The sequence below is a fragment of the Paroedura picta genome, chromosome 4 (genome assembly GCF_049243985.1).
Source record: "Paroedura picta isolate Pp20150507F chromosome 4, Ppicta_v3.0, whole genome shotgun sequence".
NCBI lineage: Eukaryota > Metazoa > Chordata > Lepidosauria > Squamata > Gekkonidae > Paroedura > Paroedura picta.
This window is the reverse complement of record NC_135372.1, coordinates 30,079,369-30,095,908: the sequence shown is the minus strand read 5'-3', so window position 1 is coordinate 30,095,908 and position 16,540 is coordinate 30,079,369. Positions and strand designations below refer to the sequence as shown.

Sequence of the window (16,540 nt, the reverse complement as noted above, 5' to 3'; positions counted from 1 at the left end):
CTTTTTGCTCGCGGAGGGGGAGGCATATGTGTAAATGTTGATTCTCTGGTGGCGGCGGCCTTGACGGTTCCTTTCCTGCACCTTGCAAAGGGCACCTTGGTGGAAACGTTGAAGGAGGTGAGGCCCACGGCGTTCATGGGGGTCCCCCGGGTCTGGGAGAAGATGCAAGAGAAGATGAAATCCGTGGGCTCCAAGTCGTCGGCCTTGAAGAAGAAGATCGCAACCTGGGCAAAGACGGTCGGCTTAGAAACCAACATTAAGCTGATGAACGGGTAAGCAGAGGGATCCAGGGGCTGGGGCTGGGGTGCGAACCCTGCAAGGGAGGGCCGGAGAGGATGTGGGGCTGATAAAAAAAAAGACTCCTGGAAGGGGTGCGTTTGTTCAGCTGGGGGTTGGACTAGGTTACCATGGAGGTCCCTTCCAACTCTAGGATTCTAAGACCTGATAGGGGCTCATATAATCAGGCGACAGATAAAATCTGGGGGTTGGGGGCTGTGCAATACCGGGATACTTAAACGAGTACTTGGGGCCACCCAGTGAAGCAGGTGGGCAGTCGATGGGCCAGGGCTGCTTAGTAAATGGCTTGTGGAACTCACAGCTGCAGGACATAGCAGTGCCCCCCTGCCTTGCCTGTTTTATGAAAGGGATTTTCATGCCAATGGTGGTTGGCCACTGCTGCTAAATAGAACCTCCCTGTTTAAAGGCAATGTACCCAGGGGGAGGCTTGCTACCTGTGCCTCCCCAATCATGGACCTTCTGATTGGCCACGGTGTAGAGAAATGGGATGCTGGTCTCGGTGGACCAAGGGTCTGATCCTGCGCAAGCGCCAAAGCCCTCCCTGCACCCAGCAACTGAGGTCTGGGAGTGGACAAAAGCCTCCATTTGCAGAAGTAGTTACCTGCTGTGCCTGTGAAGAGCCACAGGGAGAACCATGGGCTTTATATATATATCCAACTGCTTCAGGCCACGCCCCCTTAGGCCCACTATTAGTTGTTAACACACCCTTGCGCTTGGCTACTAAGCGGCACTGCTGATTGGCTGCTCGCAACATTCCAGCGAATTGCAGTTGAGGACCCAGGGGCCAGGTCCTGGCACAAGGGCAGAAACGTGAACTCTATGGCAGGAACATATATCCACATACGTAGCAGCCTAGCTGATAAATTAAAGTCTTCTTCCGCCTCTGTGTTCCACCTTCCTCCATCAACCAGGCCTAGGTGAGTGCCTGCTGCTGCATCTTGCAGCAGCCAGTTCCGCAGTTCCGCGAAAGTCTCCCATTTGGGCGTCCTTGTATTTTTCAATATCTTGATGAAGGCTATGCAGCTGTGGACCAAGAGGGTTGTCCAGCATTTTTTTAATGTGTGGGGAGAGGGGGAAATGCAGCAGGACTGATCTCAAAGGTTCCTTATCCTTCCATGTCTGTCCACAGATCTACTGAGCTCCCATTGAGCTACCGCCTGGCCAGGTCGCTGGTGTACAAGAAAGTCCGGAAGGCTCTGGGCTTGGACCAGTGCACAAAGTGCTTCACGGGGGCCGCCCCCATCACGAAGGAAACCTTGGAATATTTCTTGAGCCTCGACATTCCAATCTATGAGCTCTACGGGATGAGTGAAAGTACGGGGCCACACGCGCTCTCTCACCCGGGGAGCTTCAAGTTGACAAGGTGAGGTGCGCAGGCTGTGATCCCAACCCAGAACAGAAAACCCCAGCACTCCTAAAGTTTCTAGTCCCCAAAGGATCTGGAGCCCACTGGGTTGATGCCTGTGGACTTTGCAATGTCGACTGACACCTTTAATGCCCGTTGAGTGTTTTTTATAATACTAGGACCAATCGTAGCTTCTGATTGGCCACTGGACAGCTGATAGGCTGTGCAGGTTATCGATAGATTGGTTTGATTTTTAGGCTGCTCCCTGCACAGGAGACTTGGGGCGGCTGGCATCAGAGATTTAATGCAAAGTTGAAAACATAAAAATACAGTTTAAAACGGTCCAGAAACTGGCAATTCTACTAAGAAGAGTAGTGTCCCCCTAAATAAGTTAATGGAGTTGTTTGCTTTTTGAAGATCTAATATTTCCCCTGGAGGGAAAGGATGGATGTCCTGCTTGCTTATTTTGGCCTCAACTATCTGCCTGGTGGAAGAGCGGCGTTTTACAGGCCCTTCAGAAATTTGAGAGTTCCCCAAAGGGCCTGGACTTCCAGCATTTCAGAGGAGGCCACCACTAGAACATTGGTTTGATCCTCTCACACACTCCTCTTCCCTAATGTATTTTTTAAAAATTATGAATGTCCTCTGCATTTAGGCCTCCTGGGCATGTGTGTCTCGGCTGGCTATATTGTCTTGCTCTGCCCCTCATGGTGGCTGTTTTGTGGCCGTGTGCATCCACCCCCCTTTGCCAGTATTTGAAGAGTGCCCACAGGCTCCAGAATTTGGGGACCCCTGGCCTTAAGCATTTGTCGACGCTGTCCAAAAGCTAGGGCCTGGGATGAAACGGAGGAAGCAATCAGACCACTTAACCAGCAACAAGGCCAGGAAAGAATATTCCAGAAGGTCGGTTTCCAAAGAACACGCTGACCCAGCAGACAACTTACAGAACGGGCCTGTGTATCTTCAGGCTGCAGAAGTCATCTGCTGTTTGGCTGCCTTGCCTGAGAAACCTCCATAGCCCCGAAGAAGAACTGCACCTGACAAAACATTCCAGACTCTACCTAAAAGAGAGATGTCAGCACTGAATGCGGGCTTGAAAACCTCATGGGTCGGGATGTCTTACATCCAAACATGAGGCCCTCATTCGACGTGCTGATGGATCAGGAAACAGACTCACTCAGCTTTGGCTTCAACGCCTTGCTTTGGCTGATGGGTGTGAGATTCTTTTGAGAAGTGAAATTGAGGCGGTGATGGCAGTGGTCCTTAGCCTCATTTAACGTTTTGCTGGCTGCATGGTGAAGGAGGGCCCACATTCGACCTGTGCTTCGGCAGCTGCGCTGGCTTCCGATTGGATTCCGGATCAGGTTGAAGGTATTGGTGCTTACCTTCCAGGCCACCCATGGTCTGGGCCCAGTGTACCTGAGGGACCGCCTCTCTCCCCACTCTGCTCTGCAAAGTCCAACTGGTTGGTAGACCATGCCCCAGGGAAGTACATTTGGCCTCAACATTTTCAGTCCTGGCCCCTACTTAGTGGAACGGGTTCCGTGAGGAGATCCGGAACTTGTTGGAACTGGCACAGTTCCGCAGCGCCTGCAAGACAGAGCTCTTCCACCAAGCTTTTAGCATTCTTACCGCCATCTTATAGAGTCATAGAGTTATAGTTTTAGCTGTGGGAATTGTTTTAGGCTTTGTTGTTATTATTGTGGTTTTATGGAATTGGATATTTGTATGGTTGTGTGATTGTGAACCGCTGCGAGCCAGCTTGCTGGGAGCAGTGGTATATTAATCCAATAAATAAAAAAAATAATAGATTAGCAAGATGATTATAAAAGTTTGCATTGTGTAGATTTCCACAGGTGGGCTCCCTGGACCTTAAGATGTCCCCAATAATGGATTCTCCAGGGCAGGAACCTGCATAATGGGGAACATATCAGGCTATAAGGTCCCCCACAGTGTTCACACCACAATAAAGTTTCTCTCGCTTCCCTTTCTCCCTTCCCAGTTGCGGCAAAGAAATCACAGGCTGCAAGACGATGATTTACAAACCGGACAACGACGGCAACGGAGAGATCTGCTTTGCAGGCCGCCACGTGTTCATGGGCTACCTGAACATGGAAGACAAGACCTCAGAGGCTATTGATAGCGACGGCTGGTTGCATTCAGGGGACCTCGGGAAACATGATGCGGATAACTTCCTTTACATCACAGGGAGGATCAAAGGTGAGTCTCTTCCCCCCCGCCCCCCCCCCCCAAAGACGGTGTGTGTGTGTGTGTGTGCAAACAGAGACATGTGTTTCCTTTGGACCACTTTAGAATGTGCAGCAAGAGAAGTTCTGCAAGCAGAGAGGTAGCTTATCAAGCCAATCTCTTTCATGAAAAAAAAAATGCCTTGAGAACATTATTCAAGGAACTCCCTGCTCCAGTGTATGTAGGCTGCTGACTTCAGGGTTTTTTTTTAATATTTGGAGATCCATATCTACTAAATACCTTGAACTCAGTGGCCTCAGGTTAGGCCAATCTCGTCAGATCTCAAAAGCTAAGCAGGGTTGGGCCCTGGCCAGGATTTGGATGGGAGACCACCAAGGCAGTCCAGGATCTCTGTGTCGAGGCAAACAGTGGCAAAAACCACCTCTGGACATTTCTCACCCTTGAAAACTGTCCAGGGTCACCATAGCAAGCTGTGACTTGATGGCACTTTACACATGCTCAAATGACCAAAGGGGAGAAGGGTGTTTTTGGTTCAGCCCCACTCACACCTTGGACCACCATGATCTGAACAGAACTTCTCCGTTCAGTAATAGGCTGCTGTGTATTACTAGGTGATAACGGCAAATATTGTGCATTTTCCCACTGCACCCTCGGGGTGTGTGTGTGTGTGTCACCTGTCGAGCTGTATTTCCAAGCAGGCTTCTGTGGAACCCTTTGGGCTTCTCAGATCTGCTGTCTTGAAATAATACGCTCCATCTGCTGCTGGGAAATCCTTCACATTGATCTGTGGCCTGTGCAGATCTGGCCTGTGACTAGGGGTGGTGACATTACAGGTACTGGCCAGTCGGTACCATGCAAGGACTGTGGGAAAAGTGCCAGCTTGTTGGCCGTACAGGCTGGCTGGCTGGCTGGCTGGCTGTTCCTACTGGGCCCCAGACTTATGAAAATTAAAGGGCCCTGAGCAGAGGTGGTTTGCCATTGCCTTTCTCTGCATAGTGACCCTGATCTTCCTCGGTGGTCTCCCATCCAACGACTGACAGTGGCTGACCCTGCTTGGCTTCTAGGTGCTGTTGAGATCTAGCTGGTTTGAGCTCATGGTGGGATTGCTCTCCCCGCCATCTTAATCATGCTGGCCATTGTGGGGTGGGATGGGGTGAGCGAAGAGTCCTTCCCAGCTTGCCCCATCCTGGCTAATCTGCAGATGCACTTTGAACCCGGAAGTCCTAGATGCCTCCCCCCTCCCCCTCCAATTTCAAAAGCCGATTATTTGCCAGCGTGAAGTTGGAGAAGAGCTGGCTTTTATACCCCACTTTTTACTACCCCGAGAGAACTGGGACCGACCCAAGGTCAAGAGCCCCAAAGTGGCTTGCAGTCACCTCACCTTCCTTTCCCCACAGCGGATACCCTGTGAGGTAGGTGTGCTGAGAGCATTCCTAGTGAACCAAAGAATACCCAGTAGGCCTCATGAATCTCAGAGCAGCTTACAATTGCCTTCCCTGCCTCTCCCCACAGCACACACCCTGTGAGGTAGGTGGGGCTGAGAAAGCTCCGAGAGAACTGTGACAGGCCCAAGAACGTCCAGTAGGCCTCATGAGTCTCAGAGCGGCTTCCAGTTGCCTTCCTCTTCTCGCAACAGACACCCTGTGAGGTAGGTGGGGCTGAGAGAGCTCTGAGAGAACTGTGACTGGCCTAGGGTCACCCAAGCGAGCTGCACGTGAAGGAGGAGTGAGGAATCAAACCCGGTTCTCCAGGTCAGAATTCGCCACACTAACCACACCACCACACAGGCTCTTTTGCGTCTCAACTCCGGCGGGATCCCATTTTGAGACGTTGGCGGAGATCATTCCCTGTTGCGTGTAGTTGTGAGGGAGAGGGACTGTGATGCTCAAATCGCCGCCTTCTCTTCCAGAGCTCATCATCACCGCGGGAGGCGAGAACATCCCACCCGTCCCTATCGAGGATGCTGTCAAAGAGGCCGTGCCTATTGTGAGCAACGCCATGCTGGTGGGCGACCGGGCCAAGTTCCTCTCGATGCTTCTGACTCTGAAGGCAAGTACTGGCTGTCCTTGCTGCAGATGGGGTCACCCGGAGCCTGAGGCTTAGGAGTAGCCTGCCTCTTCACGTGGAAGTTCATAGAATCATAGAGTCGGAAGGGGCCTCCTGGGTCATCTAGTCCAACCCCCTGCGCTATTCAGGACCATTACATCCCTATTGCTCATCCACTGTCACCTGCCACCCCCTTGAGCCTTCGCAGAATCAGCCACCTCACAGTTCTGTTTCATGCCACCATCAAGGCTAATAGATAAGGGATTGGGAAGCGGAGGGACCTCAGTGGGATATAACGCCATCAGGTCCACCCTCCAAAGCCGGTGTTTTCTCCAGGGGAAGTTATGTCTATAGAAGAGCAGCAATGATTTAGGGAGATTTTCAGGCCTCTCTTGGAAGCTAAGCAAGTAACAAGGGCCTGTCAGCCACGAAAGTCACCAAACAGAAGAAAAGCTGACTTGAACGGCTATAAACGTAACACAATTCTTCTTCGTTGTTAAATTCCAAGTGCCAAAGAGCTAGCACGAGGTCCGGATTTACACTCGTTTTCAGCCACTTTCCTCAGCAGCTCTCTCCTTACCTGTAACCATTAGCATTATAATAAAGACGGTAAGGGGTCCTAGGAGGAGCTGGCCTCACCGTTTACTGGCCAATAGGTTGCCTGTACGGCTCCTGGGTGTCCTCCTTCAGCCTGATTGGCTATTCACCCAACAGCCACTGAATCAGTGTGTGTGTCCCAATCCTGACCATCTCCTCACAGTTCTTTCAGTTAGCTGGAGTGCATTGCCCAGTGAATTAGCCGCCCCTGGCAGCTAATTCCCCCACCCCTTCCTTTAGGCCTGCTGTGAAGGAAGCCTCTAACAGCCCCTGACTGTGGTGAGGGAGCCGTTTCCTTCTGAGAGCAATGCAGAGGAGTGTATGGGCGTACATGTGCTTTCCTTTTTTGGGGGTGGGGGAAACTTTCCCCTTCTGCCAGACAGTTGGCTGACAGGGAGGCCACAGAAAAGCCCCTGCTCACTTAAAATACTGCTCTGGCCAGCCTTGCTGCTGGAGGGAAGACAGAGCCAAGCCATGTGTATTTCTTCTATGCAACTCTGTAGATTTGAGGCCTACCACACAGGTTTGTTGTGCAGATGAAACAGGATGCTGTTGCAGAGGTTCTTTTGCCTCCTGTTTCATCTGTTCAACAACCCTGTGCAGTAGGCCTCAAGTGTTTCAACACAACAGCCTGCGTGGGAGGCCTTAAACGTTTCTTAAATGGTGTGCCGCCGCGAGCCAGCTGTGCCAGGAGCAGCGGAATAAAAGTCCAATAAATAAATGATATTTCTAATCTACCCTTCCCCAAAGGCGCAAGGCAATTACATTATCTAAAATATACAAATTAAGTTACGATCATCAGATTTTAAAGTCCTTAGGTCTTAGTTATTAAAAGTACAATTATAAATATATCTGTTCCTCATTTAATATTTCTGGTAAGGCCTTGGAGGAGGAGCATGTCTCATGGCTTAAGTGCCACTCAGCGCTTAATGCCCACTCAGGGCGGCTGTCCCGCCCTTGAGTGCCTCCTCCTCCTCCAACCAGTTTGCCTGTCTGTCCAGCGGCCAGCCAATCGCCTTCTGTCCCCCACTACTGACCACCCCCTCCTCCTTCCACTTCCCTCTGAGGCTCGGAGGCTGCAGATCCCTGCTGCGTGAGAGCCACATCTTACTCAGAAGAGATCAGTGGGAAACAATTACTTTCAATCTGGACTCTGCTATTAAAAGTTTCTGTGTAATTGCTTAAGGAAGGTGAAATTAAAATATAATCAGTAGCACTGCTCCCCCAGTAGATGCAAAGGTGGCTTCTCCGGAGGAAACCAAACAAATCAGTCCGTTCAAAATAACTCTGTTAAAATATATACACAATTGAGTTAGGAGAATACCATTGTAATGGGGGGGGGGGGGGAAATTGGTAAAAAAAATGTCAGTAGCAAAGGCCGAAGCAGCTGCTAGCTCATAATTATTCTGGCCAAGCCTGGCATTCAAATCACTAGCAATAATCATTTCAGCAAAAGGGAATTTTGGCTGTAAACCCTCAACACACATTGACACTCAATGCCACTGCGAGGTCAGTTTGATCTCATCTGAACAGAGGAGCCTATCATGAATTATGATAGAGTCTGGATTTGGTAATTAACAATACCTTTATTGGCATAAAGCAGATAAGCAGGATAAACAAAGTTAGTCAGGATACGTCAGACAGTTTAAATTTAAAAACTGAGGACAGAAATTCAGCCGTAATAAAAGTGACGTCGGCATCCTTATCACTCAGTAAAAATTGGCAAATGAGGTCTCTTGAATGGTTTCTCCGTTTTGGTATGAGAGGTATGATATGCCTTCTCTGTTCAGTGAACAAGGGACAATCCAGTAGGATATGTTGGATGGTGTCAGGAGAACTTGATTCACAGGTGCATAGTCTGTTTTCGAAGGGGATCTTGGCAAATCTCCCTTGTAATACTTTAGATGGAAAGGCGTTAAGCCGAGCAAGTGAAAACGCTCTGCGATGGAGGGGATTTGCCAAGTTATGGAAATAAGCCAGCATTATCCCATGCTTCACTTGGAGACCAAGCGCACAAGGAGAGCAGATTGCTGGCACAGTGGGATGGATTTTTTGAAATTCCTGATCAAGTAGCCTTTGTTTGATCTGGTACATAATGGAGGATTCATTCAGAGATAAGATGTAATCGTAGTCAATGCCAATTTGTTGGAGTGTAGTCAGGATGGTAGAGAACCATTTAAATTTAAAAGTGTCTCTCAGTAAATAGGCCAATAGACTATCTGATCGAACCCTAAAATGCAGTTTTAGCCAATATTTAAAGGTGAAAATCCAGGCCTTAGTTTCGAGAAGATTGTGTCCAGTCTCAAGACATAAAGAGGAGTAAGGGACGCAATTTGGAGTTCTCAAAATCTGCCGGAGAAAGGCAGACTGTAACCTCTCTATGTTTTTGTTAAAACCTGAAATCCACAGAGGGATACCATATAAAATTTGGGGAAGAATTTTAGAGTCAAACACACGACAGACAGCTGGGACAAACTGATTGCCTTTAAGGAAGAAAAAACGGTTTAGATGGGTAATGGAACAGTTAGCCTGCACAGTAATCCTATTTCTGTGTTTGGTCCAGTGCAAATTATGTTGGAAGGTGATTCCTAGGTATTTGAAACATTTGACCTGCTCGATTTTATGACCACCAATGCGCCACTTTGAGGGAGACCACTTCTGTGCAAAGACCATCACTTTGGTTTTTTTTAAGTTTATCGATAGGTCATTGAGTTGGCAATATTCGTGGAAAGCATTCAGATATCTATTCAGACCAATTCTGGAATGGGAAAGCAAAACGGTGTCATCAGCATACAGAAGAAGTGGGATTGGCAGTTTATCTAGTTTGGGTGGATGACCATTTATGAGTCTTAGGGTTTTTGGGAGATCATGTAAAAAGAGGTTGAATAAGTGAGGAGCAAGGACGCAGCCTTGTTTAACTCCTCTCAGGATGGGAATTTGGTTAGTTAAATGACCCTTTTCAGTAAATTTAACCTGACAGGTATTGTTGGAATGGAGGTTCACTAGAAGTAGTAATAGGCGCAAATCAATATTAAGGTCTTGCAATTTTCTCCATAGTAAACACCTGGAGATAGAATCAAATGCACCCTTGAGGTCAACAAAAGCTACATAGAGTTTCCTCCTACCTGTATGGAGATATTTGTCTGCAAGAGAGTAGAGGGTTAAGCAGTGGTCTAAGGTGGAACAGTTTTTAGTGAAGCCAATTTGTTCAGGACCTATTAGGTCATTTGAAGTCACCCAATCTAATAGCTTAAGTTCTAGATGTTTGGCATACATTTTGCTGGCAATGGATAGAAGGCTAATAGGGCGGTAATTTTCTGGAGAGCTGGAGCCACCTTTTTTATAAATAGGCACAATGATTGAGTTAAGCCAGGATTCAGGGAATATTCCCGATTGGTCGATGGCTGTAAAAAGGACAGCCAGGAGTTGTTTCCACCAGTTAGAGTTTAGTTTAAATAGTTCAGCTGGTAGACCATCAGGCCCTGGAGATTTGCCTAATTTTAGTTCTTGGATAAGGTTTTCAATTTCATCTAGGCTAACAGGAGGCCAGCTAGGAAGAGAATCAGCAGAGGGTAGGCTGAGATGATTGTTTTGGATTGGGGAGGCAGCAAAAAGTGTAGAAAAATAATTGTGCCATGTTTGGGAAGGGATGGAAGATTTAACTGGCCTGTTGCTTTCACCTAAGTAGTTTGCGATCGTTTTCCAGAAAGAGCTGCTGTTGTTAGATTTAAATGTTGCTAGAAGATGGTCCCATTTTGCCTGATAATAAGAGCGCTTCTTAGTGTTTATTAAAGATTCATAGTGTCTTTTTTGGAGTGTATAGTTTTCTAACAAAGTGAGGTCTCTGGACAGACGAGCCTCATGGAATGACTTCCTCAGAGCAACCTTTGCACTGAGGCAATCATTATCAAACCAAGAAGAAGGTCAGGTTGTAGTAGATCTTAGGGGTTGGGCCTTAGTTCTGCAGGCCAAAGCAATTTGATCAAATGTTCTTAGAATCTCAGAAGGGGAACCAGTTCTAGTGATAACCTGTTTTAGGTTAGTCATCTGAGCAGAGTTAAGGAATAAGGTGAATTCACTGCCAACTTTAGGTGACCATCTAATTCTATTAAGGATCATAGTGTTTTCCAGGGGAGAGGGTTGTGTTTGGTCTGGAGTAACGGCATAAAGGGTTCGGAATGAGAGCTGGAGTGGTAGATGGTCACTTTCGGTGCGTGAGCCTATTGACAGAGAATAAACTGATGCGAAAAAATTGAAAGAACATAAGCTATAGTCAAGTACGCTCCTACCACGGGTTGTGCAAAAAGTGAAATCCTTTGAACCGGGAAATTGGTCGAGACCATTTAGAACAAGCAGATTGTGTGCCAGACAGTATTCGATCAATTTAAGACCTGCCCTATTCAGTGTGACATCCGAGGATGACCGATTGAAAGAAAATTGAAAAGGTATATGATCTTCAATGTCAATCCCCAGGGAGGAGGCTAGGTCTGAGTTAGACGCACCTATGCGAGCATTGAGGTCTCCCATGACAACTAAGTGGGCCGTGGGAAATTGGCCTTGGGTTGTTAGGGTGAATTCTGAAAGTTTGGACCAGTTATCATTCAGTTCACTCTCAGTTGTAACTGGGGGTAAATATGTGTTAATCAGGATGATATGGTAGGCCGCAGAGAGCGACAGCAGAATAGCTATAGCAATCGGGGGACAAGATCCTAAAAATAGGCTATTGATTGCTGAGTTGGCTTTGACAAAACATGCCAACCCAGCTTTACAACGACCTTTGCGATGGACTCTAGTTGCAGGAGAATGATAAACTATAAAATCTTTGAAGTTGGGAGCGTCAGCAGACCAGGTTTCTTGAAGTAAAATGCAGTGGGAATTAGAAAGATAGTTAATAAAGTCTACGTCACTGCATTTGTTAGTCCAACCTGCAACGTTCCACGAAATAATATTGAAAGTGCTAGCAGTTGGCCTCTGGGCTAGTCATTTCTGATTAGAGATTTGGTCCAGAACGCCATCAAAATCATCGAAAATGCAGCCATTAAGGATGGAGGTTCTTGAACTAGCAGTTGGAGTGGAAGGATTCTCAAGTTCGGTAGGGCTACATGTGGGACTTCCTAAAAGGACTCCAGCTTCGGACAGCTCTTGTGCCAATGATTTGTTGTTACACGTCGCTTGCGATGTCAGACTGGGGCAAGATTTAAGTGGAGTTTGCATGGCCAGATCACAGTCACTGTAGATATTGAGTAAGTGGGGGAGCATCAGAGATTGATCGGCAGGTTCTGATTTTTTGTCACCTTCTGCTCTGTCACATGGCTTTCCTAGGTCAGACTGGTTTTTACGCTTGATTTGGTAATTGAAGAAGCAAAGCACAACCAATTGAATGACGGAGAGATAAAATTGTAAGCTTTGTGGATGGGAAAAAGGTTAGACCTGCCTGATAACAACCCCTTATAAGTAGCTGGAAGAAAATAAACTTCATAGCCATTGGGGTGGATTTTCCCTTGACATCATGTCTCCTGTAATAGGACAATTTCAAATCTTTTTATAAACTGTAAAAAAAAAAAAAAATCAGAATCAGGAGCTTTGTTTCTCCAGCCGGGAACATTTCAGATTCAGAGTACCTTTATTGGCATAAAATTACAAAGCACAAAATGAAAATTTCAAACAGTTCCAGATGTAAAATCTATCTTAAAAGATTTTCATTTAAAATTGCCGGTTCTAGAACTGAGCTTGGGAACTACCTGGCGGGCAGCGTAGGTTGAACTAGACTGGGGCAATCTGGTCCCTACATCTCACTCCAGTGAACATTCTGGCCAGGGCATTTCCCCCCCCCCCTCCCCCCATAATACCAGACCTCATCATACTCCCCCCTCTGTGGATTTGCTGGGCATGGTTAAGACTAAACTTCACACCGTGTGGGATTCACAATTCATACAAATAAAAAAACAGATACTTATTTTTATTTTCTGCTCCTCCAATACAGCTGAGGGGGGGGGGGTTAACAACATTGTTAAAAAGTAAAGTCAGAAATGTAAACATTCCTTAATTTCCCCTCAAGTAATTGTATAATGTACGCAGACAGAGGGATTCTGGGTTTACGGAGCTGGTCTTTTCTCCTCTCCAGCGGCGAGGCCAGCTCCTCTTGATGGTTATTTTGGGTCCTGACCACATGGCTGGTAGAACAGCTCTGCAGAACTGATTGAGATCCCTCAGGGCCCTGATGTCTTTCAGCAGAGTGTCCCGCCAGGCCGAAAAAGCCCAGGCCCTAGTCAAGGCTGGTTTCCCTTCCTTTGATGGGCGTTTTCTTAGAGGATTATAAAAACTGAATTCAGGCAAGTTCACTGGAGGGTTTTTGTTGAGCTTCCAGGAAGACATCTTGTTACTGCTGCAAGAAAGAAAATAGGGAGGTGGACCTTGGCTTAAATCTGGTGGGGAGAATATATAATGGAAGGTTTGGGCAAAAAAAAAAAAAAAAATCAAACCTCCATGTCCAAAGACAGTCTACCTCTGGTTAGGATGGAGAGTGTATTCTCTGCCAGGTAGGATTTTTTTTGAAACATCCGACTGGTCAGCAAGGAAAAAGGGTTGCTGATTCAGGTGGAGGTCGGCTCTGATTCAGTGAACCCCACAAGCCGTCCTGCTTTGTGTGCCCACAGCATCTGCTCTCCAGGGGTAGACTTCATCTGAATATGGCAGTTCCGTACTTCTGCTTGGCTTGGGGCCCGTGCCAGCTGCAGAAGCCAACGCCAACAAGTGCCCTAAAAAATGTGATGTTTTCATTGGTTTCATGGCTTTTTACTACTTTTGGCTTGCAGTGCAACGTGAACGCGGACACGGGGGACCCAGAGGACGACTTGACCCCCGAGGCCATTGAGTACTGCCGCAAACTGGGCTGCAAATCCACCAAAGTCTCACACATCATTTTGAAGAAAGACCCGGCTGTGTACGGCGCCATCCAGAAGGGGATCGTGGCGGTCAATGAGAGAGCCGTCTCCAACGCCCAGAAGATCCAGAAGTGGATAATCCTCAACAAAGACTTCTCCATCAACAGCGGGGAATTGGGTGAGTCACTCCGGCGGGGGCGGAAATTCCTTTGGAAAGCCTCTGGAAGTCAGGGAGACGTGGAAAGGCTGTGAGGACCTGGGTGCGGCACATTTCAAGCTACGGTTGCTGCCCGCTGTAATCTCTTGGTTATCGGTTGAAGGAGACGGCAGAAGAATTCGTGCTTTTATTTTTCTCATATTTGAGTTTTCAGGGCTCTGGGGTAAACGTCCAGCTCTGCAGGCAGAAAGTCCTGAGTTTGATTCCCCATTGTAGCAAACAAAATCTCTGGTCCTGGAGCTTAGAAAAGCATTCTCTTTTTGTCATAGGCTGGGGGCTCTTCAGATGTCCACGGACTACAATTCCCATGAGCCCTTGCAAGTGCTGGCAGGGGCTCATATGAATTGTAGTCCATGAACATCTGGTAAGTCACAGTTTGGTCACCCTGTCATAGGCCAATTCAAGGTGTGGGACCTGCACATTTTAAGAACTGTGTTCCCATATGAACGTCCCTGACTACTAAAGGCATCTTTTAAGACCTCTCTTTTAGTTGTCTCCACCTTCCGAGGTTACGTGTGTGGCAAACCAAGAAAGGGCCCTCTTGGTCATGGCTCCACATTGGTTTTTGCAGCATTCCCTCCTAAAGTTGCCAACTTCCAGTTGGTGGCTGGAAACCATCTGCTATTACAACTGATCTCCAGGTGGCAGGGATAAGTTCATTTGGAGTCCATGGACTATGATTCCTATTAGCTCCTCCCAGCACAATACTGGAAGGGGCTTATGGGAATTGTAGTCCATGGACATCTGGAGAGCCAGTTTGGCCACCCTGATGTATTGGTCATGTTGAGCTGCCCCCTCTCCCAAAATGACCGATGATGGGCCTGGAGGGGTGGGAAGGGGAGGGTCCCAAGTGGGCTATGCTTCCCAACCATATTCTGCACAATCGCGCCACTTCTCAAAGCCCGAAAATGTTTCTGGGATCTCATTTCTTTTTTTCTTCTCTCCCTCCTTTAAATAGGTCCCACGATGAAGCTGAAGAGACCAGTGGTGCTCAAAATGTACCAGCAGCAAATAGACCAGTTATACGCCGTGGAAACACCGGATGCTAAATAATCATCATGCAAGCACTTACCTCTGGCCTGCCTCTAATAGAAGTCTAGTCCTTCTTTTCCCACCCTCGCCGCTGCCCTTTGGTGATCGTGACCCTGTGTTTTGGCATGGACTCGCCTCCTGCTTTTTGGTGCGGAAAGAGAAAAAACGGACTCTTTCCTCTCAATGTGTTTCAAAGAACAAGGTTTCAATAAAGGCAGCTCTCTGACCCAAGGCAGCTTCAAAAGTCTCTGGTTGAAAAATGTTAGGGCCGTCTGTAGCCGCTCCATTTTTTGCCCCTTGAACTCGTTTGGATGATCCATTGGGACGGTAACCGAGGCTACCTGTCTTGGCAACAGCTTTATTCCAGCTGCAATGTGGTCACCCACCTGAGTCCCTCCCTCCAAAGCCCGTGGTCCCCCCCCCCCACTTTCTAAATGAATGTACAGAGAGCTTTGTTCTCTGCTTACGATTACTTGAGCATCACCTATCTGTTCCTCTGCGTGCGGGTGTGTTTGCAAAAACCGTGGGGATTCTTCGAAAAGGGGACATGGCAATTAAGCATGTCCATACGATTCCGGCTGATGTGCTGGCACAAGGGATTTACTAGCTTTATACCGTGTGTGCAATACTGTGTATTCTTGTCGCGGCTTGGTTCAGAAACTTAAAAGCCATTTAACGATGATGGTTACGGCACGTGTCAAAGGATGTTTTGGATGAAAGGAAATCTAGTGCTGCGTGAGCTCCCCAAAGGGTGTTCCAGCTTGTGGTTGGGATACGGGCGTCCGTCGTAAAGAAAAAATCTTTGCATGCCCCTTCCTTGCGCCTAAAGAGAGGTATAGGCGCATCTTTGCCGGGGATGAATGAATTCCTCTTTAAGGAAATGCACTTTTCAGCTCAGTCTCTTTACATTGGCTGTCTCTCTGGAGATATCGAGCACGAGGGGGATATGGCTGGGATATGGCTAGGCTAGCACTGGTCCTGATGTTAGCAGGATGACACGAACCCCCTGCCGCTGAAGCATCAGACTGTTTTAAACCGGGCACCGACAGAAGCAAAAACGCACTGTCCTGAGAATTTGCACGGGCCTGGTGTGTTACCGAAGCGTGCACCAAGCGCATGCAAGGTCCCACAGAAATCTCGTCTCAGGTCGGGGCACTTAATAAGCTGGCTGAGGGCCAAGTGTCCTCCCCAGAGACATCACCGGTCACAGTCACTGAAAGGAGAGGCCCTTTGGCCTGCACCCTTAACCGAAAAGAATCGCACTGAATCATGCACTTTTTGATGCTGTGAATGGCCTGGCCGCTTAAGAGGCTGGTGGGGTTTTGTGTAGGGTCATCCCCCAAACACCTTTTCCTTCTCCAAAGCTGTCCCCATGCTTGTGCTTCAGATGCAGCCCCCAAATATGGGCTCAGGGATTGCGGCAGGAAGACCCACCTCCCGTTGACTTCTTTTGCAGAACGACTAGGGTGCGTTTCTCCCTCCACTTGCCATCGATGTAGAAATCCAAAACAACTTTGACCTGCCGTTGTTCGGCGGGTGGGCAATGTATTCTCGGGGGTGGGAAGGGTGATGCAGAGAGACTAGTCAAGCTGGGGAGCAGGAAACTGCATTGCGTAGAATGGAGGAGTAAGGGGATTTGGGGGGGGAAATAACGGAAGACTAGGAACTTGATGTTTGTGGATGCACTATGGCTGTAGAAGTTCGACTGAAGTATATGTCATAGGAGGCCAATTTTGGGGTGCAGAAGGGCCTGAGGCAGGAAAAGGGGGGGGAGGAAGATGGGGAGTGGGGCTGGTGACCCGAGCTCCAAGCCCGCCATGTGGAAAAAGCGAACTCGGAAGTGACGTTGCAAAAGTGAATGTGTGTGTAACCTCCTGTGTTGCAACAAGAATTGTTAATAAATGTCTAAAAGGC

The 16,540-nt window shown here is 48.0% G+C and overlaps 1 protein-coding gene across 3 annotated transcripts in view; it reads left to right on the top strand.

Annotated features, from left to right (window-relative positions):
- The window catches only part of ACSBG2 (acyl-CoA synthetase bubblegum family member 2), a 64,150-nt gene extending 47,610 nt beyond the window's left edge, over positions 1-16,540 (top strand). For all 3 annotated transcript variants that reach the window (XM_077332177.1, XM_077332176.1, XM_077332178.1), the window contains 6 exons: positions 91-272; positions 1,427-1,660; positions 3,645-3,862; positions 5,760-5,899; positions 13,309-13,555; positions 14,553-16,540. In XM_077332177.1, the coding sequence (XP_077188292.1) occupies positions 91-272; positions 1,427-1,660; positions 3,645-3,862; positions 5,760-5,899; positions 13,309-13,555; positions 14,553-14,647 (1,116 nt within the window). In that variant the 3' untranslated portion in view covers positions 14,648-16,540. The remainder of the gene's footprint in view (positions 1-90; positions 273-1,426; positions 1,661-3,644; positions 3,863-5,759; positions 5,900-13,308; positions 13,556-14,552) is intronic.